This window comes from Kwoniella shivajii, chromosome 5 (genome assembly GCF_035658355.1).
Source record: "Kwoniella shivajii chromosome 5, complete sequence".
Taxonomy (NCBI): domain Eukaryota; kingdom Fungi; phylum Basidiomycota; class Tremellomycetes; order Tremellales; family Cryptococcaceae; genus Kwoniella; species Kwoniella shivajii.
In genome coordinates this window covers 1364557-1389801 of record NC_085912.1, presented here as the reverse complement: position 1 = coordinate 1389801, position 25245 = coordinate 1364557, and the positions used below count along the sequence as shown (strand labels likewise).

At 43.0% G+C, this 25245-nt stretch overlaps 9 protein-coding genes across 9 annotated transcripts; 4 read left to right on the top strand and 5 right to left on the bottom strand.

Moving 5' to 3' along the window:
* Positions 1 to 319: 319 nt before the first annotated feature.
* Positions 320 to 2412, bottom strand: IL334_004251 (isocitrate dehydrogenase [NADP], mitochondrial; the record flags this gene model as incomplete). The annotated part of the gene is made up of 10 exons (XM_062935973.1): positions 320 to 730; positions 786 to 862; positions 926 to 981; positions 1036 to 1095; positions 1155 to 1375; positions 1495 to 1614; positions 1701 to 1841; positions 1914 to 1979; positions 2043 to 2237; positions 2410 to 2412. The coding sequence occupies 10 exons, from the start codon at positions 2410 to 2412 to the stop codon at positions 320 to 322; spliced, it is 1350 nt and encodes a 449-aa protein (XP_062792024.1).
* Positions 2413 to 2819: 407 nt separating this feature from the next.
* Positions 2820 to 3508, top strand: IL334_004250 (acetate non-utilizing protein 9, mitochondrial; the record flags this gene model as incomplete). The annotated part of the gene is made up of 3 exons (XM_062935972.1): positions 2820 to 2911; positions 3018 to 3314; positions 3436 to 3508. The coding sequence occupies 3 exons, from the start codon at positions 2820 to 2822 to the stop codon at positions 3506 to 3508; spliced, it is 462 nt and encodes a 153-aa protein (XP_062792023.1).
* Positions 3509 to 3696: 188 nt separating this feature from the next.
* On the bottom strand, positions 3697 to 8040 carry IL334_004249 (uncharacterized protein; the record flags this gene model as incomplete). Its single annotated transcript, XM_062935971.1, has 5 exons — positions 3697 to 6532; positions 6597 to 6802; positions 6867 to 7064; positions 7133 to 7250; positions 7367 to 8040. The coding sequence occupies 5 exons, from the start codon at positions 8038 to 8040 to the stop codon at positions 3697 to 3699; spliced, it is 4032 nt and encodes a 1343-aa protein (XP_062792022.1).
* A 701-nt stretch (positions 8041 to 8741) lies between these two features.
* IL334_004248 (uncharacterized protein) lies at positions 8742 to 11781 on the bottom strand (the record flags this gene model as incomplete). The annotated part of the gene is made up of 8 exons (XM_062935970.1): positions 8742 to 9019; positions 9095 to 9406; positions 9469 to 10045; positions 10102 to 10198; positions 10262 to 10748; positions 10812 to 10947; positions 11008 to 11361; positions 11428 to 11781. The coding sequence occupies 8 exons, from the start codon at positions 11779 to 11781 to the stop codon at positions 8742 to 8744; spliced, it is 2595 nt and encodes an 864-aa protein (XP_062792021.1).
* Positions 11782 to 12317: 536 nt separating this feature from the next.
* On the top strand, positions 12318 to 14529 carry IL334_004247 (glucose-6-phosphate isomerase; the record flags this gene model as incomplete). The annotated part of the gene is made up of 9 exons (XM_062935969.1): positions 12318 to 12342; positions 12395 to 13092; positions 13166 to 13454; positions 13532 to 13665; positions 13728 to 13810; positions 13874 to 13963; positions 14033 to 14279; positions 14365 to 14430; positions 14488 to 14529. The coding sequence occupies 9 exons, from the start codon at positions 12318 to 12320 to the stop codon at positions 14527 to 14529; spliced, it is 1674 nt and encodes a 557-aa protein (XP_062792020.1).
* A 243-nt stretch (positions 14530 to 14772) lies between these two features.
* IL334_004246 (uncharacterized protein) lies at positions 14773 to 16692 on the bottom strand (the record flags this gene model as incomplete). The annotated part of the gene is made up of 4 exons (XM_062935968.1): positions 14773 to 16299; positions 16412 to 16437; positions 16500 to 16539; positions 16606 to 16692. 4 exons carry the CDS (start codon positions 16690 to 16692, stop codon positions 14773 to 14775), a joined length of 1680 nt encoding a protein of 559 aa, XP_062792019.1.
* Positions 16693 to 17268: 576 nt separating this feature from the next.
* On the top strand, positions 17269 to 18546 carry IL334_004245 (uncharacterized protein; the record flags this gene model as incomplete). The annotated part of the gene is made up of 5 exons (XM_062935967.1): positions 17269 to 17370; positions 17434 to 17745; positions 17873 to 18243; positions 18300 to 18381; positions 18451 to 18546. The coding sequence occupies 5 exons, from the start codon at positions 17269 to 17271 to the stop codon at positions 18544 to 18546; spliced, it is 963 nt and encodes a 320-aa protein (XP_062792018.1).
* A 285-nt stretch (positions 18547 to 18831) lies between these two features.
* IL334_004244 (uncharacterized protein) lies at positions 18832 to 21002 on the bottom strand (the record flags this gene model as incomplete). The annotated part of the gene is made up of 8 exons (XM_062935966.1): positions 18832 to 19113; positions 19218 to 19536; positions 19597 to 19638; positions 19730 to 19821; positions 19934 to 20007; positions 20098 to 20516; positions 20574 to 20620; positions 20694 to 21002. The coding sequence occupies 8 exons, from the start codon at positions 21000 to 21002 to the stop codon at positions 18832 to 18834; spliced, it is 1584 nt and encodes a 527-aa protein (XP_062792017.1).
* Positions 21003 to 22037: 1035 nt separating this feature from the next.
* On the top strand, positions 22038 to 25218 carry IL334_004243 (uncharacterized protein; the record flags this gene model as incomplete). The annotated part of the gene is made up of 3 exons (XM_062935965.1): positions 22038 to 22422; positions 22512 to 24056; positions 24137 to 25218. The coding sequence occupies 3 exons, from the start codon at positions 22038 to 22040 to the stop codon at positions 25216 to 25218; spliced, it is 3012 nt and encodes a 1003-aa protein (XP_062792016.1).
* Positions 25219 to 25245: the final 27 nt, after the last annotated feature.

The following is a 25245-nucleotide window of genomic DNA, read 5'->3' as shown; positions in this document are numbered from 1 at the left end:
TCTAGTCTAGCTAACGGTAGTTCTTCATTAAAAGACGATATTGTCATTTCTTTTCGCAAAAATAGCAACAAACTCTCAAAAACAGACAAAGTTGCAGAAATCTTTGTGTTACGTAATGCGTGTGAAAGTGGAGGTTTTTTCAACATGTTCGACATGTGAGTGAAATGTCATAAACCTGAGATTTATCAAGATGCATCGACATGACATTACCCGATCCTGATTCTCTATGATACGATATGTAAACACATTACTCAAACAGATCAGGATTGTACTTTGAACACTCGTGATGTTATCCGAAACCATTCCCAAACACACTCGGTTATATTCTAGCCTTAAGCTTCTCGATTAACCTCTCTTCCACTTTCTTCATGTACACATCTGTTGTGACCCAGTCCGATCTTCCCATAGCTTTCCCTTTCATTGCTAATGCAAGGTCTTTTGTCATGATATTGTCTTTGTCAATAACTTCAACACAAGCTTCCTCGAGTGATTTCGCAAATTCACCAAGTGCAGGCGTATCATCTAGTTTTGCCCTGAAAGCCAAACCACGAGTCCATGCGAAGATTGACGCTACGGGGTTTGTGGAAGTCTCTTCTCCTTTTTGGTATTGTCTATAATGTCGAGTGACTGTTCCGTGAGCAGCCTCTGCCTCCATAGTCTTTCCATCAGGTGTGATGAGCTCAGAAGTCATCATTCCCAAAGAACCAAATCCTTGTGCGAGGATATCACTCTACGTATTATTCTTCAGCTTAATTGCGATCTGTCGTTGTAGATAGCTGACTCACCATGACATCTCCATCGTAGTTTTTACATGCCCAGACGAATCCGCCTGATGATTTGATAGCTTGAGCGACCATGTCATCTATATTGATTCAAATTAGCACGTGTCCATCTCACGTGAATGGAAGCCTTATACTGCACTCACCGATTAATCTGTGTTCGTAATAAAGACCAGCTTTCTCAAAGTCGGCTTGGTAAGTCCTGAGAATTTGATCAATATTTGTTATCGAGATCACGGAATAGATTGTCACTTACGACTCATATACCTCTTGGAAGATATCCTTGAATCGACCATCGTATTTCTTCAGAATTGTGCTAAATTCACGATTCTCGTCAGCTTAGTCATCTCAACGGTTATCAGAAATACTACTCACTTCTTGGTAGACATGAATAAGGGCATCTCTTTGCTCAAGGCCATTTTGAAGCTCGCATGAGCGAATCCGTAGATTGACTCATCGGTGTTATACATTGCTAAAGCTACACCCTTTCCTTTGAAGTCATATACGGTCATCTCGGTTGCTTTACCTCCGTCTGCAGGGGTGTAAGTGAGGGTGAGTTTTCCTGGACCTGGAGAGATGAAATCTGTTGATCGATACTGCATGATATGTTTGTCAGCTCCAGTTACTGTTTCTTCGGGTCGTAAAACCAGAACATAAATGGTCGTCGTCCGCCTTATTTTGGTTGGAATAGGGAAATGTAACAAAGATTACTCACTTGATCTCCGAAAGCATGTCTTCCAATGACGATAGGTTTTGTCCAGCCTGGTACTGGTTTAGGGATTTTGTCAAGAATGATAGGTTCTCTGAATACAGTACCACCCAGGATATTTCGAATCTATTTATTCACAAATCAGCTTTTGCAGATCCGCTGTCACTCATGACCATCCGCTCAAATGCGGGTATGAGTGAGGTTGTACTTACAGTTCCGTTTGGACTTCTCCACATTTCTTTGAGGTTGAATTCCTTCACTCTGGCTTCATCAGGAGTGATGGTAGCACATTTTACTCCGACGGAATACTTCTTGATAGCTTCGGCTGAATCAACTGTTACTTGATCGTTTGTCTGGACATCATCAAGTCGGGATATAAGCATTGTTCTATAGACCTGCAGTCAAACAAGACTAAAGTAACCTACAGCGTCTCTGTTCTCCATACCCAGATCATAGTACTTCAAATCAACGTCGACATAAGGTAAAATGAGCTATACACGATTGAAAATCAGCTTTTCATGCTCTAAGAAAATGTTTTGTGCAAAGTCATTCACCTCCTCTCTAATTTTCTTCCAAATGATCCTGGTCATCTCATCACCATCAATTTCAACTACCGGGTTCTTGACTTTGATCCTCTCGATTCCTGCGGGAGTAGCGTAACCTCTCATAGCTGATCCCATACCGAACGCTAATGGTCGAGAAGAGCGCAGAGCTGTTCGAGCAAGAAGGGGTGTAGAACGAAGTAAGACCTGTAGAGTGAATTAGTCCCATACACAAAGAGAGGAAGGAGACACGACCATGCAATTTGATGAGAGGTACAATAGAGCGGGAAGATATGACGGCCGCTCAATGACAGGAAGAGCCGGTATCACCGGACAGGAGATATGAGGAAAAAGTGTGACGGGGAGACGTAAGACCCACCATGTTATGATTTTTCCGTAGAGAATGTGCAGTACGTTGGGATTGAGCTGAGACGTGGACTGAAGAGGGGGACTACAAGCTCTTTGACACGATGCAATTGGTGACGGTCAATGTTAATCAAGACGGGATAACAACTTTGACTTTTGATTGATTAATTATTCGGATAAATCGGCCGACCAATCCCATCTCATGCCGATAAAATGATAAAACAACGGAATCAAATCAGCATGAGATTGCAATCCGAGGATGTCATCACTTTTCTGTTTTTCTCTGTGGCCAGATCGAGAAGATCTCTGCGATGTAGTGTGATGTTGGAAAATGAACTTTGGAGACTGTATGTAAATCTTTAACGACAGACATATATATTACAATAACAATACTGGAAGTAGCCAAAACCCAATATAGAAAATATGAGATCTTCACTTATACGCTTAGCAAGTGCTTCTCCTCCTCTACCACTAACGGTGCAACAAGCATCTATACAACTGATTCCTCCTATTCCGTGAGTAATTGCCACTTGTTGCATGGTTATCGATGGGTATCTGCTCTCCCCCTCAAAGTTCTCTGCGTTATCTTTCGCTGACAAGATATGGATTCTAACAAAACAGGCTTTATAGAAGATTACTCAGAGCTCATCGCTATCTACCACTCGAAATGAGATTTATGGGTGATTCATACATAAAATCAGAATTCCGATTAACTCGATCAACAGATAATCCATTACATATAATAGCTTTTTTATCACAATGGAAATTATATCTGGATGAACTGCAAGCTTCGACGATAGATAGTCAAGGTGTATGGAGGGGTAGAAGATTAGATACTGATTCGTTTGAAAAATTGAGTAAAGAACAAGTTGGTCAATTGTATGAATTAATGCATGCTACAAAAGAAGTTTGGAAATCGTAAGTTTCAAGTTCGGTCTGACTTGATGCTCATCATCGCTTCAAAAGACTTTGTGGAATTGGACATTGCATCTCATATATCTGTTGAAGGTTTTCTGCTGATATTGTGTACACTTGACAGAACGGATCAATTGGAACAGGAGGCTCAGGAAGCAGGAGCCGTGGGACCGTTGGAAGGTAAAAAAACAAGTTAGATGGATAGTTCGAAGACTCCGTCTACAATGTATCGAATAATCAGTTTTAACATCGTCAACCTCAATCGAAAGTGACCATCCACTTTTGAATGAAGGACGATTCGATAAACTTCGGCACAACGCAGCATCCGTTAAGGAAGTCATAATCATACATGATCATTGGGTACTACATCATGTATGAGTTTACGTTAGAAAGCCACTTGACTAGGTTGAGCACTTCTTGGATGATCCCCATATCTATTCTGATTTTGATTTTGCATGGTGGTATTATTGGTATTGCCATTGATTGGAGGAACGGGATTTGCAGATCTATTTCTACCTAAAGCCATTTGTCTTGAAGGCAACTGTAAACCTCTTAAGCCTTCCCGTTGATTATGATTTGGATCCCAAGGTGTACTCATTGTGGAGTTGTTATATCCTGCCGAATGCGGTATGATACCTAAATCTTCTTGTGATCTTGAAGAGGGATACATAGGTGATAATGGTCTACTATTCGTATTGTTAGCTGACATTGGTATCCCCATAGTTATTCCGGAAGGGGTTGAACTCGTTGGTCTCAAACTTGAAACTTGAATCAAGATCGCACATTCCCTTGTCGATTGAGTCAATCTACTACACGCTTGTCTAACGTTCATTGGGAAATTATGAGTTGCGGAAATCGTTTTCACCAATACAGAAACTTGAACCACTGTTTTTATGAATGCCTGTGCATCATCAGATAATGTCGTCGTGGTATAAGTGGTCGGGTTCGCTCTTAGTCCCATCAATGATTCCCTTAATCCAGCTGTGGTTTGTTCGGCAATAGATAACAGGTGTAACAATTCGGAGTGATGCTTGAGCGATATCGTCGGTGGTCGACGAGGATTATCGATAGGAGTAAATGGATGATGACCCAGTCTAGCTGATTCAGCATTGCTCAATATGGAGGATTGCGAACCTGATTTCTGATGGATTGTTGGACCGTTACTGAAAGGTGGTGAAGAAGCTCCAACATCTTCAGCTAATTTTAACCAGCAAGTAAAAGCGATATCTGTTGCGGTCTCAATGACATCAAGCAAATCTTCATCGAAGACACTCGCTGAGGACGGCGTGGGTGGTCGAACGTCCACTGAGAGTTTCCGAGTCGGCGGTGGAGGATTACCGGTTGCAAAAGATAACGCATGACTTGATCCTGATGAAGAAGATGGATGATGGTTTCCTTGTCTGGAGTGAGTGGGGACCATTGCGATAGGATGATGGGAGGGCATGACGTCTGGTGGTGTGCCTGGTACAGTGAAGGGTGTTCCATTTGGCGATGTTGTGCTGACTGGGAAGGGAGGTGGTGGGGGAGCTTCAATCTCATCTTCTGATTCTTCTGCTTGTTGATCAAGTACGATTGTTGCAGATTCTGAAGGACGATGTCGAAGATACGATCCAGGTGTAGACAACTGGTCTGTAGCTAGTTCGGCTGCTTTCGTTCCACCAGGTGAGCCCATCAACATGCCTTTTTCCACATCCAGTGAAGAGAAGGATCCAGCTTGTCTTCTCGTCCTTCCCATTGTCCTTAGACTGGCAGCATTGGTGCTCGCTGGCGCCGGCGACTCTTCTACTTGAGGTACCAGTGGTGAACCTCCTACAGTCGATTTCGATACGGAAGCTGGAGATTGCGATTCTCTTCTTTCTATGATCGGTGAGATCGGTGTGCGACCACTCAACGATGCAGTAGGAGCCATCTTCACTCCGCCCAGAGATCTCATAGCTAATCCGCCTACATCTATCACCAATAATGGCCTGATTTCTACTAAAAGAGGTGCCATATTTCGCCAAGAACAAGCGACTTCCGCCATTGATCCATAAATCATCGTCAACAACGTTCGGGTATATCTGACATCGTTACTTTTCAGTGCGGGGATTTGCATCCTCAACACAGCCATCACTTTTGCAAACACAGCCACACTCTCTTTCGCAGCTTCGATAACGCTTCGTATAGCATGTACGGGAGGCGTATTCCTCCTTGACATCGAGTCGAATCGATCCAAAGCGTTGATGAGGTTGTTCATATAGTTTCCAGCGGGTTCCATGACTCTGGAAAAAACACTTGCTATTCGCTCGTTGACCGCGAAAACGAGATATTGGCGTAGCGCTGAATGAAGTTGCGACAGAGCATATAAAATGCCTCGTACAGCATCGATGAATTTGAGTAGAGCAGCAGGTATCGTTTTTGATATAGTTGAGACGGGCAATGTACTCAATCGACGGAAGTAAGAATTCTTCGACTCATCGATTTGAGGTCCATCTTGACTGTTTCGTTTCTCCGCTACTTGAGCGCTCATATCTCCCGATGTTCTTCGAATCATCTCGATCGAACCCTTTCGGTTCATCACTCTACTTCGCTCATGTCCCGATAATGTTGGACCATCGGTTGGTGATCGCATCATATCACCTGCCCAGCCTCGACCTGGAAGCTGGAATTTTGGTACTCCCGGAGCAGCTATTCCCAAACCCAAGGGACGGTTTTCTTCGGTAGATTGTCCTTCATTTCTCCTATCTTGGATGATTTGCGCGTGACTCTGTCTCAGATCAGGCAGAGACTTCTTGACGGTGAGGTTCCCACTCAACCGTTGAGTGGTTGTATAGCTTGCTCCTCGTGAATGACCCTGGCCGGTTGGGAGAACAGGCGGGTGAGGCAGGCTACCAGATGGCATGCGGGAATGAGCGGAAGATTCAGTAGACGCTGATGGAGGGGAAGTGAACGATGAGGAGGATTGTTCTCGATTATGGCGAGGGCGATAAGGGGAGTATTGACTAGGTCCCGGGGAAAAGCTGCGTGCGAGGGCATCGTCTGACAAAGTCGCTGATCGATCACGGCCTGCTATGTATGGGCGCGTAGGAGTGTGTGGTTGTGCGTTATCATACTGGTACGTGAGCGCCGCTCGCTTGACAGTTTCCTGGGCAGGGAATGTGACCTTGGGAGAGCCCATCTGCGAGTCGAAAGATCTAGCAGACACGGATGTGGTCATCGAGGTAGCACTAAGAGGCTCATCGCTACGGATTGATCATTCGCAGTTTAGCTTTATACTGGTATCGGTAAGAAAGACAGTGAGCTCACTCTATGACCCGATTCATATCTTCAGCTTGCTGTAACAGCCTTTCTGATTCTACCGCTCTTTGTCTCATCCAGCTCTTCATATTCTCTATCCACGGTCGTAAATCTTCATCCTTCCTGTCTTTGCCTCCGTTCATAGAGCTAGCTTCAGTATTTTTCGATCTCGATGGATCTGCACTCTCGGCAAGGGGACCGAGGACTTCTTTTGGCTAGAGAGGCACGGTATTAATCAGTGACAGGCAAAGAAGAACATCAGTAGACGGAATGACGTACAGGCCATTCAACAGGATTTTGATCTACCTTGAATACTTTCAGGCTTGTGAAATCTACCATGTATCCAGGTAAGGTGTATATTTTATTGTTGGTGAGTGAAAGCACTTTGAGTTTATTTAATCTTCCAGGCTGTTCAGGGAAACCAGATATTTTGTTCTTGGACAAATCCAGAATCTCTAAACTGGCTATTTCAGTAATCTATGAACAGACGACTTACGTGTCAGTGACCGATCAACGATGTCTAGATAAAAGGGAGGAACACCTACGGGCTTTGGGAATTCAGTCAAGTAGTTCCCTTTCAGGTTCAGATATCTTAATCTGGACAGCGAAGAGAAAGAATCCGCAATCGAGTCATTCGTAAGACCGTTGTATGACAATGCGAGTCTGCGGAAATGGTATACCATGTCAGCAACACGTCGTCATGAACAACGATGATCGTGCTTTCTTTCAAGGAGGCAGATAACGAGTATACAATCGAACAAGCGAACGAGCGGACTCACCTCCAAACACCTCTTTTGTTTTTACCCACTCCTCTGATAAAGAGGTCGACCATCTTGTCACTGATTTTATTCATATTTTGCCTACTGATATCCAGAGTATCACCTTCATCTTTCGAATTCTGAGCTATATCATTAATCTTGTTTAAGATGAACTCTTCAGTCGGTGGGGGACCGTTTCCATTCTGATTTGCACCTGATGATACAGGTGAATTGATCGCACCATTTCTTATTTTACCATTATGACTTGGGGTTCTTGAGGTTGAAGGAGAAGGAGAAGATCCTCCTCCTCTCAAGCCACGTATGGCTAGTATGACATCATTCTTATCTTCTTCATCCAAGACAGATGATAATTGGGAAACAGAAATTCCGTCTCCTTTCCCTGTTGAAGATGTATAATCATTCAGAGATGAACCCAATGATCTTGATGATCCATGCATACCACTTCCTCCTCCAAGATTAGTATTTATGGGACTTAACGAATCCGGTGTAGGTCTAGGTGATAATGCTGAGTTTGATCTTAATCTGCTATTGGTACTGTTGTGAAAATCTGTATTTACGCGTAGATTGTTTTGTTGTTGATAAGTTGAAGGTGTAGGTGTCATCGTTGATGACGAATGTGACGATGATAACGCAGGTGATGAATGATTTGGAAAAGAAGGTAATGGTAATGACATTGTGTTATAGTGTACTTGAGATTGGGATCGTGTTTCTTGTTGTGAAAGGCGTTGTGTGCGTTAAATGAGGAATATCATAGCTTCATTGTCCCAATTGAGGTATCGTCAATCCGTCCATGTAATGCGTGTATGACAGACGTGTAAAAGTCGTTTATCTTTCAAGGGAGCAAAAAGGATAGGTTAAAAAAACGAAGAAGACTTGTTTGTTGCAAAATTACTAAGGGGGATCAAAGGGAAGTGAAGTACAGGTCTTGGATCTTTGGGTCTCGGGTGATCGAGGAAGTGACGACCAGCGTACACTGTTGTTGTTATTATTGATTGTTTGAAAATATTCCTTCAAGGAAAGAGGAATGTTATACGTATAATTGAGAGTTGCTTACTGAGATTCGAAGAGCGAAGTTTAGAAAGTGTGTTTCGCAGAAGATGAAAAGGTTTGAAGGATAGTCAGAGGAGCAACATTCGAAGGAACAATAAGCAGGAGGGTATATTAGTTGAAATGTCCACGGGTGAATGAGATTTACGCGGTGGCGCTTTTGATTTCTTTCGTGTTCTTGCACCCCGTAGATCTCTTTGAATAACGGCATATTCAAACTACAGTTTCAGGTCATAATCCGGATCTGAGGGGTCTACTGGATATTCACAGTGCATATCCTGTGTCTTGCATCGAGATGCTGTTATATAGCGATGTACTGCAAGTTACCTCAGAATGGACTATCAAATCCACCGACCAAGGCTCTAGCTAAATTCCTGGCTAATGCTAATCTAACCTCATCCAACTTCTTCCATCCTTCCTCAAACCCTATCTTCATTCCCTTCTGGCTATTTTCTGCTTGATCAGTTTTACTTTTGCTGATCTGCTGGAGATACTGGATGAGTTGCAACAGGTAGTCTGATGGAGCAAAGGTAGCGTTGGACTTTACTTCTTCCAAGACTCTTAGAAGCTCAAATGTCTCGTTTGATGAGAACAGGATTTCCGAATCTGAGCGACGTAGATTGATAGTCGGTGTCAGCCTAATCGTCCGTTCAACGAATAAGAACGATCAGGTTTATTTACCTTCAAGTAAAGTAACACTTTCCACCAACAACACTGCCCATATTCCAACGGGTGCAATGCCAGAAGTCAACAATCCAACTAATTTAGACGCCGCTCTATCTCTCGCTCCTTGAGTTAAAAATAACAGGTAATCTCTGAATTCGGATAAGAACGTGAGTCTCGATGCGAAGATGCTTAATGCTGACGTTGCTGGTAAATCAGGTAAACCAGACGATGGATCTAGTTGACTTTGTAATTCTGCTAGAGCTGTTGGCGCTTCACTCAATAGTGTTGGCGGAAGAGTATCGACTAATCGAAGGAACTCTTCATCTCCTAGATATACCACAGACCCAACATCAGTTTCTTGGCTCTTCAAAAATGGAGAAAAGACTTACCGTCAGATATATAAGCATCCAGAATCGTTTCTGCGATTCTTGATAAAGCCCAACCGTCTCCAGCCATCATTGACATCGAAGCTGCCATCCCATATTCACCTATCCGAATCAATTTCCCAGCTAAGATCTGAGATATCATTTTGAATTCTTCTTCCAACTTGAATTCACCACAAGCAGCTCTGACTTCATCTAATAGTCTGACCGCTTCTTGTATCTCCTTAGATTCTCCTTCTTCTTCAACATCCATACCCTCATCTTGATTGATTGCGGTCTGAGAATCGATTTGTTTGGTTTTACCTTTCTGAGTACTATCCAACGATATGGATATACGCATGATATGTGATTTCAACCTATTACGTCCTTCTTGGCCGGCATAATTCAAGTAATCACATATGACTCTCCAGAATGCAGAGTATTTCGGATTATTTTGTAGGATTTCTGCGTATTCAAGTAAGAAGTAATCTCGTAGAGGAATTTCGAATCGTTGTTCATCATCTGGAACTAGCTCTAGCTTGTCTAGCAAATCCCCCAAATGCGCAGAAAGCCATATATCGAGATCATAACATCCCATCAATGCCTGAGTATTCATGTCAGTCCCAAGATACCGTGTATCAATGGTGGAATTCAGCTTACCTTGATAATCTCTGCTGAACACAGCGCTGATTGTATGGCATCTTCTTGCAAGGTTGTGTCTACTGGTATTTTGTCCAATATCATCGCCATTACCTCGCTGTAGTCAGAATGTCAATTATGCTTTTCTCAATACGACATAATCGACATAAGAGCAACTTACGGTAAATGATCTCTTCTCATATCGACATCTACCAAAGTACCCCAGGCACCTAAAGCTTCCCTCCAATCCGAAGCTTCCTCCAATATTCTAGTGGGTTTACCTTCCATCAATTCTACTACGATTCTAAAATCGCTTTCCCACGCTCTATATGTATCGACTTCAAACCATTTACCCCTTCCTCTTCCTCCTGTGAAACTCGCTAACTCAGCTCTGAATTTAGCTAACCATTGTTTATGCGCCTGAAGGAACTCCAAGTCGACTCTCCAACGTTCTTCTGTCGATCGAGGGATTATCGATAGATGCTGTGCTAGCAATGAAGCTAATCTTGATATTGGCGTATAAGAATGATTGGTTAATGATCGAAGGAAAGATGCGGCAGGTAAATGAAAGCCTCGAAGGATACATCGTGAGACATAAGGGAAGAACGAAGGATGATCCCATGGGTTTTTAGTTGACATTATATCATTACCCTGCGAATTATCCGGTGCTGAATATGGCCATGTCAGTTTCATTCTCGAATATGAAAAGACAAAGATCAGGTGAAACTTACCTGGGTCAACATCATTTACCCAATCTAAGAGTTCTTCACCGACTAGTCCTTCGCCTTTACCGTCCACAGGAAGGTATAAGACTTCAGCGAGATTGAGGATGTTATAAAAAGCTGTGAATCTTGTTCTGAGTTCAACCTGATTAATCTACAGATCAGTTGATTTCCTCTTGTTAATTGCGGTAGTTTGTCTACTCACATCTACGTCTTGATTACCTTTCAGTTCCGCTAGTTGATCCAAATACAGATCTGCCAATCTACGCATATGCATGATCGTCTCTGCGTCTGGAGGACCTAATAAACTTTCCACCCCAACCAAATTACCTCTTCTGTCCCAGGCTTCGGCGATCTTCTCCATACCCACAGAAGGTAATCTTCTTGAATGCGATTCAGCTACTATTTGCTGCAACGAAGTAAACAGAAGGTGTGATTCTGTGTAAAGCTGAATCAAGGAGTTTGGGAGGGAGGACAATGAGGTGAAGAATATAGTTCTATCCGATATCGATAAAGAAGTTGAAGAAAGCTGAGATGGTTCATTAGGGTTTGACGCAGGCTATTTCCAGCCCCAATTTAGCTTGAATCATGATCCATGATAATCTCTTTGAAATTCCGAGCTCACCTTCTTTGTCACCCAAGATGCTATCTCTCCTCCCGCGGGAGATACAGTAGCACTTATAGTTCTTCCAGATGCTTTCCATTTCTTCTTCTCCCCCTTTGGATACGCAGCAGGTTGCAGATAGCATGTTTCAACTTCATCCTCATCTTCACCATCCTCTATTGCTTCGTCTTCGTCCATACCGTCCGCATCTTGATTTGAAGCGGGAGCAGAAGGTTTGGCAGCGAAGCTACTGGATGAACCGAGTGGGAATGTTGATGGACCTGATGCGGGCGGTTTTTGAGACTGAGGAGCGAACGAAAAAGGTGAGCCGCCGGAAGGTGTCGAAAATGAAAATCCTGTTGGAGCAGGTGCCATCTTGAGTATTTACTGGTCACACGGATATTCTCTGTGAACAGTCGGTCGTGAAATCCGTGAGATGTTGACGCGAAGGTGTTCTTCTTGTGGATTTCAACCATGGCAAGTTGACTACTTTGATGTTCAAGGTTGATTTCCACAAAAGTGGCATTGGGAGCGAGAGGTTCTTCAGTTACGTAATAAGGAAGGGGATCATCTTGAAAGCGGTCATATCAAGTATTTCAACGGGACGGATGCACGGACCGGGGGAGAAAAGGGGGGTAGACTTTTCTGATGGATGACTAGGAATAATTTGTATTGGGGTAAGGCATGATTAGGAAATTTTTGTAATCGGCTCAATCGCACGGATCATCCAGATCCCTTCCAGAACGTACATCCGCGGATTACAACATAAAGGAAATAGGCCCGACCTTGTTTGGTAGTGTCAATTGCTTTTTTCTCATCTTCTCATCTTCCCTTTCTTCCCCTCAACTTTCTTTCTCATACTTCTCCTATCGCTCTTTGTAGCTGCAGACTCTGTTAGCAATCAAGTCAAAATGTCCACTGGAAAGCCTGCTACTCGTGAGTATTTCTTTATCGACGTCATAGATTTATTAATGATGTTTTGGTACAGAATACCAAGCATGGAAAAAGCTTCAAGAGCTTCATTCATCCAAGTCATCCAAACTTGTGTTGAAGGAACTCTTCAAATCTGATCCTAAGCGATTCTCCACTTTCTCCAAATCGTTCAAATCATCTTCACCTGATGTATCCATTCTTCTCGATTACTCCAAGAACTTGATTGACGACGAAGTCCTTTCAGCCCTCTTCGAATTAGCCAAAGAAGCATCCGTTGAATCATTCAGAGATGACATGTTCGCCGGTAAACACATCAACACATCTGAAGATAGGGCAGTCCTTCATGTGGCTTTGAGAAATCCTCCTGCAGACAAAGGCGGATTCAAAATCTCAGAAGAAGGTGTAGATGAAGTTCACGGTGTACTTGATCATATCAAAGAATTCTCAGATTCAGTTAGATCAGGTCAATGGAAAGGTTATACCGGAAAATCAATTGATACCGTTGTAAACATTGGTATCGGTGGTTCAGACTTAGGTCCTGTAATGGTCACTGAAGCTCTTAAACATTACTCCAAGCGTGATCTCAAAACTCTTTTCGTATCAAACATCGATGGTACAGATTTAGCTGAAGTCCTCAAACTCTGTAACACCGAAACCACCCTTTTCATCGTCGCTTCAAAGACTTTCACTACTCAAGAAACAATCACAAATGCTGAAAGTGCTAAATCTTGGTTCTTGGAACAAGCTAAAGACGTGAGTTACCCTTACTTGACCACAAACATGAGTTCAAACTGATGATCGTCTGTTTACGTTTGTGTGAGTATAGCAAGCACACGTTGCCAAACACTTTGTAGCTTTATCCACCAACACAAAGGCAGTTGAAGCATTCGGTATCTCTAAATCAAACATGTTCGCATTCTGGGACTGGGTCGGTGGTCGATACTCCCTATGGTCAGCTATCGGTCTTTCCATCGCTCTTGCTATTGGATTCGAGAACTTCCAAGAAATGTTGAATGGTGCGCATGAGATGGACAAACACTTCAAGACCACTCCTCTTGAAGAGAACTTGCCTGTGATCTTGGCTTTGGTCGGTATCTGGTACAACGACTTCTACGGTAAGTACATGTTTTTGGTCAAACGCGTATCCACTATCTCATTGAGGATTTTTCGCTGACTATGTATGAATTTTCAGGTGCTCAAACCCAAGCTCTTCTTCCTTATGACCAATACCTCAAAAAATTCGCCGACTACTTCCAACAAGGTGATATGGAATCCAACGGTAAGAGCGTTACCAAAGATGGATCACGAGTAGACTACGAGACTGGAGTGAGTTGACTCCACTTTATAAGGAGATTTAGCGATATTGACTGGCATCCTTGCGTTTCTAGCCCATCATTTGGGGACAAAGTGGTACCAACGGTCAACACGCTTTCTACCAACTCATCCACCAAGGTACCAAGCTCATTCCTGCGTAAGCTAGTTATGTTTTCGTAGTAAAGATCAGTAACTGATATCACGATTGACCATCTCTCAGCGATTTCCTTGCCCCCGTTGAAACTCTTAACCCTATCTCCGGAGGTAAACATCACGAGATCTTATTGTCCAACTTCTTCGCTCAACCTGAGTAAGTGATCTCCCTCAAGACTACACGATGTTCCTAGCTTCTGACTCGTGACTTACGTTCACCATTTAGAGCTCTTGCATTTGGTAAAACCGAACAACAAGTAATCGAAGAACTTGGTGCCGAAGGATCCAAGAATTCTGCTCTCGTCAAATCAAAGATCTTCGAAGGAAACAAACCTACAAATTCCATTTTGTTCCAAAAACTCACTCCTGGTACCCTTGGTGCTCTTGTCGCTCTATACGAACACAAGATTCACGTACAAGGTGCTATCTGGGGTATCAACTCTTACGACCAAATGGGTGTCGAGCTTGGTAAGGTGAGTAAAACCGATCTTACTTTCGGCATCCAGCTTCTATGAACCGTGATACGCGTCTCGATGCTGATCTACAACATCTTTCTAGGTTCTCGCTAAGAACATTCTCAAGCAACTTGGATCAGAGAGTGATGTTTCAGGCCACGACAGCTCTGTGAGTTACAGAACCTTTTCTCTGACCTTAGCGCGCTAATCTCGTTCCACTTCACAGACTACCGGTCTTATCCATTACTACCAAAAGAACAGAAAGTAGATCCAGTACTCATAGACCAGTATTTTTGTCAGTAGCTGGATTGACGGGACGAACTGGATAGGGTATTAGTGGATGGTATGAAGAATGTTAGTCAATGATGTTTTCCGTGAGAATCGAAATGCATACTATGCTCGATCAGATGTTTTAAAATCCGACACATATCTCTATTCTACATTCTATTATTGTGATCATGAATCTCATTATCTAATTTCTGATGAATATCACGTTTCGCTCATGGCACTATTATACTCGTTTCTCACCCTTGCCTTTCTCGTTACCGCTGTCCCTGTCTTGAGCTTCGGAAGGTGAAGCTGCACCTTCGACGTTTCCAAAGACATCCCATGCAGCCACTCGATCTTTCTTTGTTTCTTGATCGCTTGATACACCTGCATCTACATTTGAAGCCACACTTCCAACCCCCTGTTCTGTATTCTCAGCTTTGAGAGAATCGTTCTTGACATCTTTATGCATTTTGGACCGCGGGGATGTCGGATCGTTCCAATCAGCTTGGTTGACCGGGTTTCCTCGTCCACTCAAAGAACTGGCTGCTCTTGGTCTTTTCCTTTGAGCTCTTCCACCTGTTCCACCTAGCGCATAACTCCAATTCGATTCAGTAGAAATGTAAGTAGATATAGTCGCTCCTCTATCTCTCCTTGGTCTGACTGGGGTACCTGCTGCTGATATTGGCGTACTGATGGGCGGTGCAAGGAAGGTTTCGTTGGTGGGGAGAGGTGCTGAACGTGGTGTTTTAGGTAAAGGTATGGAAGAGAAACTTCCTCTTCGAATTGAAGATGAAGATGTGATTGGTAAATTTGATATATTAGCAGTCAAAGGTGGTCTAGAAGGATTTGATATATTTGATAAACTCGACATTGTTCTATTACGCATCCTCGATTTCGTAGGTGTACTCGTACTAGTAGGTACAGGTAATTTTGGTGATCCGACAGGTAAGGGTATACCTGAATTTTGAATAGCTTCTTCTTCTTCTTCTTCTTCTTCGTGAATGGTATTTACTCCAGCTTCATTCGCATTACCTCCTTCATGTCCATTTACGACTTCAGTTTCAATCCCATTTTCGACATCTTGATTCTGTATGATGACTAAGTGATGTTCAGCTTGACTACCCAAGGCCAGACTTGCAATAATAGGATTTGTTATCCAACCCAGTACAGAACCATATACACATTTAATTACCATAGGAGACCATTTCCAGCCCACTTCAACTATATTATCGCGCTTGTATATTGGACCTAATACGACGATGAACAAGAGGAATAACGGTAATCCGAATATCATACCTAATGCAGCACCTTGTGCTGCGGTTAAAAATATCCTTAAAGGTAATGTTTTTGATAGTGGTGATAAACAGTTATTCTCGGTTCCTTCGAATATGAATCTAATCAACATCTTGAGGTAGTAGATACATCCACGCTTGATTCCTCTTTGTGGGGTTGAAGGGAGGTCACCCTCTTCTATGAGTGCAGGTGAAGCAGGTGAATGTGAAGGTGATGAGGATGATGAAGAAGATGAAGAAGAGCTTGATACCTTGTTATCATTCTGACGGTTATTCCTCTTACTCCGTCGATTGATGATTTCCGATGGATCAGGTAAGTGTTCAACATGTGGCCAGACGAAAGGTAAAGGTGCAATAGCAAGATGATGTATATCAGTGTGAACCAGTGTTGAGGTGATTAACATTGAAGCTAAACATTGTATTATAGGTGTAACGCCTAAATCTCCTGCTAACGTATTTTTCGCCAATACCCACATCTATAGATGTACATCCACGCAGTAAAAAAATAAGTACATTTCACATGACAAAGGTGGAAAAAGTAGATTGGCATTTCGAGACGAAGAACAGGACTGGTGGCGAAAGACTCACCTTGATCGTCTTCTGGTTATGATACACTGGTGCAACTCGTCAGCTCCGAAACGTACGATGGAAGCGAGGAACGAATGGTGAAATTTACTAGCATAAGCAACAGCGAAATTTGCTCCTCCGTCAATAATCTGATCTCACCAGTTTTCATAATCAGCATTGTTTCAATATCTCCTCAGCCATGAAATATAACTCACCCCTGCTCCTACACCTTGTAGTACCAAAAGATAAAACCATTGTCTATTCGTTAACGGTGTAGGAAACGGTGTGAACAAGGATTTCATCTTGACCCTTAAACAGTAACACCTTCCTCAGTTAAATGAGATTGAGTGTGTCAACTCTATATATATATATATATAGCGATTAATATCAAGGTGAGATATCATCCATCCTCCTCAGTATAAGAATGGAACGGTGTATCCTTCAAATCTCAACATTTTTCAGCAAGTTACATACGTGGTTGCAACTGACTGAAAAACGTCGGGGATATGGGCTGATCCAAAAAGATTGTTTGGTTCCGATTCATACTTATGTAATTACGTAATCTCCTCTGTTTTATTGGGATAGTTGGGTGGCGAATGTCATGAGTAAGCGTGTTTGTGGGTCGAATAAGATGTTGAGATCAAGGCTTTGGCTTGCTACGATGCAATATACATCTCATCAATCTTTTCGAACGCTTGATCATTCTTTTAGTCAGCAAATCGCATTGTCACAGTCATATAAAAGGTTCAATCGATATTGTTTCTTCCTGTAGAGCAGCACGTAGATACAAAATATAGAACGAACATTGGTTATTTTTCCCTTCATCTCCCTTACCACTTACTCCCTCATTATCATATCCAACTCGCCATCGAATCAATATGTCTCGAACACCTTCACCCACCAATAAAGCAGAGATGATGTTCTTGGGGAAAGAATGTCGTCATCCAGCATGTCATTTACATGACTTCTTACCATTCTCAGTGAGTTCAGCTCCTTTATATTCTCTTATTTCATGGATTAGTGCACTGACAAATGCTGTCTAGTGTTCAGCATGTCAATTGTCTTTCTGTCAGCTACATTTCTTACCTTCTCAACACTCATGTGCAGCACCGTTACCAGCATCCATGATCGATCGAATAGCACCTCAGTGTCCAATGTGTAATGAGATCGTACCATATCCTAAATCGTTGGATCCAAACGAAGCAGTTGAGAAACATATATTATCGGGAACATGTGCAGGTTTTGAAGGTGGTGAAGAACGTAAAAAAGCTGAATTGAAAAGGAAGAGGGAAAAAGGTGAAATTTGTTGGAGAAAAGGCTGTGGAAAGAAATTAGTCGTTAAAATGCAATGTGATGTGAGTATAAACTTTCTTCCTCCTCCTAATCATCATCCATCTTGTTAGTGGGTTCGATCTCAATCAACTCGTCATTCAATCACGATTCCAATATAGCTGACAGTAGCTGGTAATCTTGTTATTACAGCAATGCAAACACGATTTCTGTCCAACGCACAGACATTCATCTTCACATTCATGTACACCAAGCAATACACCTTCTTCCTCTAATACGAATTTACACCAATCTCAAAATCAAAATCAGAGACCCGCTGGAAAAGCAGCCTTATCACGATTATTGCCTCCATCCATGACTCCTCCAATGACCAGTACAGCCTCCGCGATCAAACCCCCTCAACAACCAATCAAGTCATATTCTTCTCAACCAATCAATCCACCTATACCGGTCTCATCATCAGCATCAAAACCTCTAGATGCAAAAGCTGCTGCAGCTACTGCTGCTATAAAACGAGCAGGTCAAGATGTCAAAGTGCCTTTTGTTAAGACAAAAACAGAAAAGTAAGTACCATCCTTCCTTTGAACATCACATCGACAACGCTAATTTCCGTGTTCAGGCGCTCACAAGCGGAGATCAATTCTACTATACAAGCTCTGAGAGCCAGACATAATAAAGGTCTGCTCACGAAAGCAGAGGAGGTGAGATAAACCCTCGTCTTCGCATGAGGAGATATCAGACTTATATCGTTTACGTCTCGGGGATTATAGATCAAATATGCTGAATTAGTAGGAGAGAAAGAAGCGGGTAAGAGGAAAATTGGAGGTGATAAGAAAGACGGGAAGGGAGATTGTATAATCGCCTGATCTTTCGAAAAAAAGAGAAAATGACTGGTATGATGGGATGGGATCGAGCAAAAGTTGAAAGGAAAGGAGTCAGATGAAACAGTCAGATGAAACAGACAAAGTACCCTGCATTGTAATCATTACATACTGTATATATCTATATCCTTCCGATATTGATGCAAACATCAATCACAAGATGTGTATCCTATGATGTCTATCGCGAACGCATGTCCCATGAACTAGTAATACAAAATAACCCACACAGATCTGCGATCGAACATTAAGATCCAATTGCATCCTATTGATTTACACCTCTTGGGTTGCACCTTGATCCACTGGTAAAGCGACTTTATCTTCTTTGACCTTTTTGACTCTCATTTTCTCAGTGACCGCTTCAGGACTCAAATCTGTTATTTTCTCTTTTCGTAAGATTTGTCCACCACCATGCCATCCTACCCAACCGACTTCATGAGGACCCCTAATCAATAATATTATAATTGCAGTTCCGACAAATGCGACTGCCGTTGCGCCCGTAGGCGTCCAGCCGTAATGGTTATAGATATGGGTGAGGACTGCTGTTCCTCCCGTCTGCCAAAATGGACATTATCAGCAGCGCACACTCTATCGACTTGATGTCTCCATGCCTCTTCCGCTCCCTCTTATTTGCTGTGGAGAAAGGGGAAAAAACTCACTTGACCGATGAAAACAGCTAATAAACTACACCCGTTCAATCTAGCTCTTGCTTTAGGATCCAATCCAGCGATTCTATAACTTGCGGAAACTTGGGACAATTGCTGACCCATATCGTAAAATATTATTGCGATACATACCGCTGCGATATTCTTATTCGCTCCTACCAATGCCACTATCATCGATACCAAATTGATTGAAATGCCAGTTAATTGTCCTAGATATGGATGAACTCGATCGATCAATCTACCCCATTGAGGAGCTAATAGAGCTCCTATAATGCCCAACAGACCGAATAATCCGATTTCGAATGAATTATAGCTATACGTCAATAAGTCCTGAGCTTACTTGAACGATAACAAGGAGAATGAGAGGGCTCACTGATATGGTGATGCGCTGAGAACAAAAGTCAAAGTTGTCCAGCTAGATTCGTCGAGTGGGACTTCAGCTTTACTTTACCTCTACTTAGGGTTACTTAGACAAAAGCTAGATAGACGTGGGAAATTTAACTCACAATCCAGCGAAAACAGCACTCGTGAGCATCGAGCATAAACATGCTTGAACCAGTGTAGGATACATTGTGAAAAATTTGACCATTGACCACAGCTAAATATGCAGCAGTGATTCTCTCAGTGATTGTTTCTTTCTTTACATGAATATCATCTACGAAGACCAGCTGCGCGGTATAAATGGCAGGAGAGACATGAACGTTACTCACCACGCCAAAATACGATAGACCAATATTCTTATCTGGCGTATCTGGCAAAGTAAGGTATAAGACTCCGGTCATGACTATCCAAGATGACGTTTTGTTAGCTTTGTGATTGTGCCTTTCCTGGCTTTGATTTGCGTAAAACAGAGTTATATTGAAGATATACTCACATCCTTGCAGACCCACAGCCAACCAATAGGTATCTCTCCAGCTTGCGAAATTACTTATAATACCACCTAAAACCCTGCCTAGGACTAAACCGAATATCAGACCAGACAAAGTTATACTCATTGCTGTTGCTCTTTTATTTGAAGGAGCTAAATCTGCTGTCCAAGGTATGCAAATTTGAGGAGTAACGGTTAATATTCCAACAATGAACGATACTCCTTCTAACGTAGCTACGTTTGGCGCCAACGCTAATGCGATAGATAAGAATGTCGTGAGAGTAATCAAGAGCAAGACGAGCTGTCTACGTCGGACTAGATCTCCCAAAGGTGATACTAGAACAATACCAACGCCATATCCACCTTGTACAAGGGTCGGTATCGATGATATTCGAGAATGAGATACGTTGAAATCGTCGGCAATACTATGGACAAGTCAATGAATGAAAGACCAATTGAAGTCCTCAAAAACAGTTACTCACGCTACCAGCATAGGTTGTATGTAGTACAGGTTCATCACTGATACTGTCTACGAAGGAGGGCACATGTCTCAGTATGAATCCTCATCGACATGGATTTGTGGTTATATGGAAGAGACTCACAGCAGCAAGGGCAAACACTGCATTCATTTTCCAAGTAAAACCAAATTCCTCATCCACCTTCTTATACGGATCATGTCGTCTATTCTTCGGTATAGGTAAAAACCCAAAATCTCTTTTACGTATCGATTTGTGATGAGGATTTACCTCATCTTCCGGATTAGCAGTAGGTGATGTAGATATCGGTGAAGGATCCATCGGATCGATTTCAGTGATTTGATTGTCGTTGGGGTGATTAGTCGAATCTACCAGGTCTGTGGGAGGTATATTCGTTGTGGACGAAGATGGAGGATAAGTGGTTGACGAAGCCATTATGGATATAGAGATACAAATTGGGGTTGAGTACTATAGGATTATAAGGTCATGCTATGCAATCTGTCATCATACAATATATTAGCTAAGCAATCTTGCAATACATCATCAGAGGATAGGGCGTTCAGTCCCTCACGGTATTTGATTGTATTCACAGGAAGCTCGGACAACACTTCGAACCGAGTCTCGGATTTAGTTGATCTGTGATATATCACTTGATCTTCTGAGAGCTTCACCTAGAGTTAAATCATGAAGAGCCGTCATGAACAATCTATCCCACTGATTCAGTACAGTTTGAAGTTACACACGATTATAGAAATGTAGGCTTGGTCAATCAAAATTAGACTTTCATCTCTAATCTAAAAAAGGTCTCGCCAGGATAGTCACCTTTCTTCGGAGTGAAATCGATCAGATCCCATAAATATTTAAGATGTTTTCCTCCACTTTCGTATAAGATTAACCTCGAACCACACCACACGATACCACCAATTTTATCGGTCCGGGCCGAGGGAATCTGACCACTCAAATGCGGAATCAAGATGTATATTTATTTAGATTGCGTGACTAATCTTTTTGCTTGATTTTTGGATTTTATCGTATCATCTTCTATTACAGCGGGTCTTCAATCCATAACATCTATCGTGACAGTGGTCAATGGTAATGAAAATTATACGATACGAAGATCCCTTACAAAGACTTCCCATTCCTTTGGAGCGATACTAGCCAGGATCAAAATCACACAATGACACAAGCACGGATCAAATGAAAGACAGGTGATCCGTGCGGTATATTGATGTGTTCCTGTGCTAATATCTTAAATAATCGATATTCATATGAAACATGTACTATGAAGATATGCACGTGGATTCACTGGGGAGGATACAAAGGAGTCGTGATGGGTATCCCGAATTTAACCAAACTAACAATTTCTAACGCTCTCATGACGCTTCTCACTCATCATCGTCCTCCCGCTAGAAATTACAGATCTCTGTCTTCTGTTCTAGCTAGTGAACCTCGACCCCGCTCAAGGACACAATGACCACATTTTCTAAAGACCAAGTACACCTTGATCGACCTAGATCTAGCTCATCGTTCCGTACTTCTCATCATATACCCTCGACATCGACGACAACCGCCGCGCGGGAGAGCTCTACTGTATCCCCGAGAACACCCTTGCCTCGCTCGTCATTCAGACCTGATCTGCCAAAACACCAATACGATCCTCTCCCGTCCATCGGGATCGAGGATGGAGACGAGCAGAATCAAGGGGAAACGCGTTTGAGAAGGAGACAGAGTCTTGAAAGGACCCGTTCATGGGCTGAAGAAGTCGGAAGAAATAGAAAGAAATCAGAGAAGATAAGTAAAGAAAGACAGCCACTGGTAGCAGATCATTTGATCACCCCTTATGGTCAACCGTTCTGTGAGTGACAGAAGCTCATTCGTAGACTGGTATACATCGTTCCACTGATTCCGACATCATCGTTACTGATCATCATATGTATAATATAGGGTCAGTATCATCTGATGTGATAGATTCCCTGGTAGAAGCTTGTGGTTCATCCACGTCGGAGTTATCTCATCTACCAAGCGCAGCAAAAGTCATAGCCGCCAATAAGAGAAGGAGTTACCGTATTGACACCGATTCTGAAGGGGGGAAAAGTGAAGAAGAGGAAGAATGGTGGAATGAAGATGTCTATCGTCAAAGGGAAAACGGCAGATCGTCCAACACGTTGGACGTCATCCAACCTAGAAAAAGCACGAGGTCGGAACGTAGAAGGAAGACAAGTGACGTAGATAAGGGTCAGCGATTCAAATTGATGTCTATGGAATATCCTTCTGAGCTACCCAGACGAGAATCATCCTCCTCCTCATCACTTCCAATCAGCCCTTTGAACCCAGCAACCCCACCAGCATCAGTCAAGCAGCCAGCCACGTCTATCATGTCGATAGAAGATATAATCAAGAAGCATTCACCTAGAGTGACTATAGCCGAAAATGCTGTCAAAACAAGAGCAAAGAAGGAGATCGAGGAGGTTCGACCTACGTTGGAATGTATGGTACCAATGCAGAAACGACCGAACCAGGTTGTTCAGTCGTCAAAACCTTGCGCTGGACAAACGACCGCAGTCGAAGTCTCCAGGAGACATGGACTTACCGAAAAGGGATCAGAGACTAGCAAAGTGTCGGTCATCCCTTCATTGCAGCCTATGCGTCCTACGCCAAACCCAACAAATAGTCTACTGAATATGAAACCAATCCTCCGTCCATCACTGTTATCCCAGCCTTCCTCTGATCGAGGTAAGGGAGGGGTCTCTTACAGTCCGTTGGAACGAAACAGGACCAGTGAAAAATCGTTGTCTAGAGAGATGGAAATAACGACCGCTCTATTGGATCAGTTGGGTCAGCTTGAGCAGAATGCAAGTGGATCACTACGATCTTCTACGCCATGCTCCTCCAGACGAATCAGCTTTCAGACATCTCCTGCTCACACGCAACGCCTTCAATCGTGCACTACTACCTTCACGCCTACGAAGAATGCTAAGCTGTCCAAAAGGAAAAGTTTGCCTGAATCAGTCATACTGTCAGCTCAAGCCGAAGCTACGTCTTTGAAACACGCTGTTTATTTGCGTTCGATTCACCTCAATATGATCATCAACCTGCCAAAACCATACCCTGAAACCCCACTTTGCGTTTCTTTGGCTGAAATAGGCAATCCATCCGGTCATCCAGTGGTGATCTTCCTGGGCTTGGGTTGCGTCAGGTATTTGATAGCTTTATTCGATGATATAGCACGAGCTTTCAATTTGAGGCTGATATGTATCGATAGATGGGGGTTCGGAAAGACAGATCAAGTATCACTCGAGAAAAGAAAAGTGAAAGATTGGTCCGATGTAGTGGAACGTGTCTTGGACCAGATTGGAGTAAAAGGTTTTCAGGTTTTAGCTCACAGCGCTGGTGCACCATATGCTCTTGCGACTGCTTTGAAGATGAGAGATAGGATAAAGGGGAAAGTCCATTTGCTGTCACCTTGGGTAAACGCCGATATTGATGGAGGTCAGTCTTTCAATCGACTCGTCAAGTTCTGCCCAAGGGGAGGTCCAAATGAAGTATATCTGTTGATGTTATGGTCATAGGTTATAAATGGCTCAAATATGTTCCCAATAAAGTCATCAAGTCGGCCACGGCAGCTGAATGGAAATTACAATCCTATCTGATTGGTAAACCACCCCCGTTGAATCATAAACCAATTTCATATGATGCTACCTTACCAGTATCAAACTACTCCCGTCCGTTGGCCACTGCGTCATCAACCGACAAGCAAATGGCGGGAACGTTGAAAAGAAATTCGATGACCAAACCAGATTCCTCTCAGAAACAGCGAGGTCTTGTTAGGAGAGCTTCGAAAATTCTCAGCCGCAGACCCCTTGATAATTTCTGGGATAATGAAACTTTCGCTCACGCGGACCAATCTCGTTCATCATTGGCCAACCCTGCTGACGACTGTGCAAAGTCGTATGAAGCTTCCTCAGTATCAACCACACAAGCCCAGAAAATCACTTCCTCCGTCCAACAGACAAGGTCACATTCCCAAAACTCAATCATATCTGTCGATAGCTCTGTGCAGACAGATCTGAAGACTCCTGTGTCGAAGAGCTCTTGCGACGAAACCCCACCTTGGTCATCATTCGAACTTGGCAAGATGCCCACAGTGGTAAAAGAAGTTGGTTCTGGCTCATTTGCTACTGAACTTTACGAATTGAACGCATCCTCACTCGACACTCAGTGCATTACTACCCCTGCCATACATTCAACGTTGCTTCGGACCAATTCATATCCATCTTGTACATCGCTGCCTACGGGCGTCACGAGAGCGCTCGCTCCCACTGGAGAGGCATTCACCGCAGCTTTAACTCAAGCTTCTCATGCCGAATGTGAGCCAGGAACAACCGCTGATTTGCTGTCAATCATCCTGAACAGGGAGCCAAACCCGTGGGGTTTCAATTATACGGATTACACAGGTTCTGTTAAGATTTGGTATGGCTCTGAGGATGATAAGATATCCGAAAAGAGTATGAGATGGATGGAGAGATCGATGGAAGACGTTGAACTGATTATCAGACAAGGAGAGGGTCACAATTTGCTGACCTCTGTGAGAACGATGTGGGAGGTGTTTGAAAGCTTGAGCAAAGAAGCGAAGTCTGATGCCACTATGTAAGGAGGTTCTGGTACTGTATAATATGGA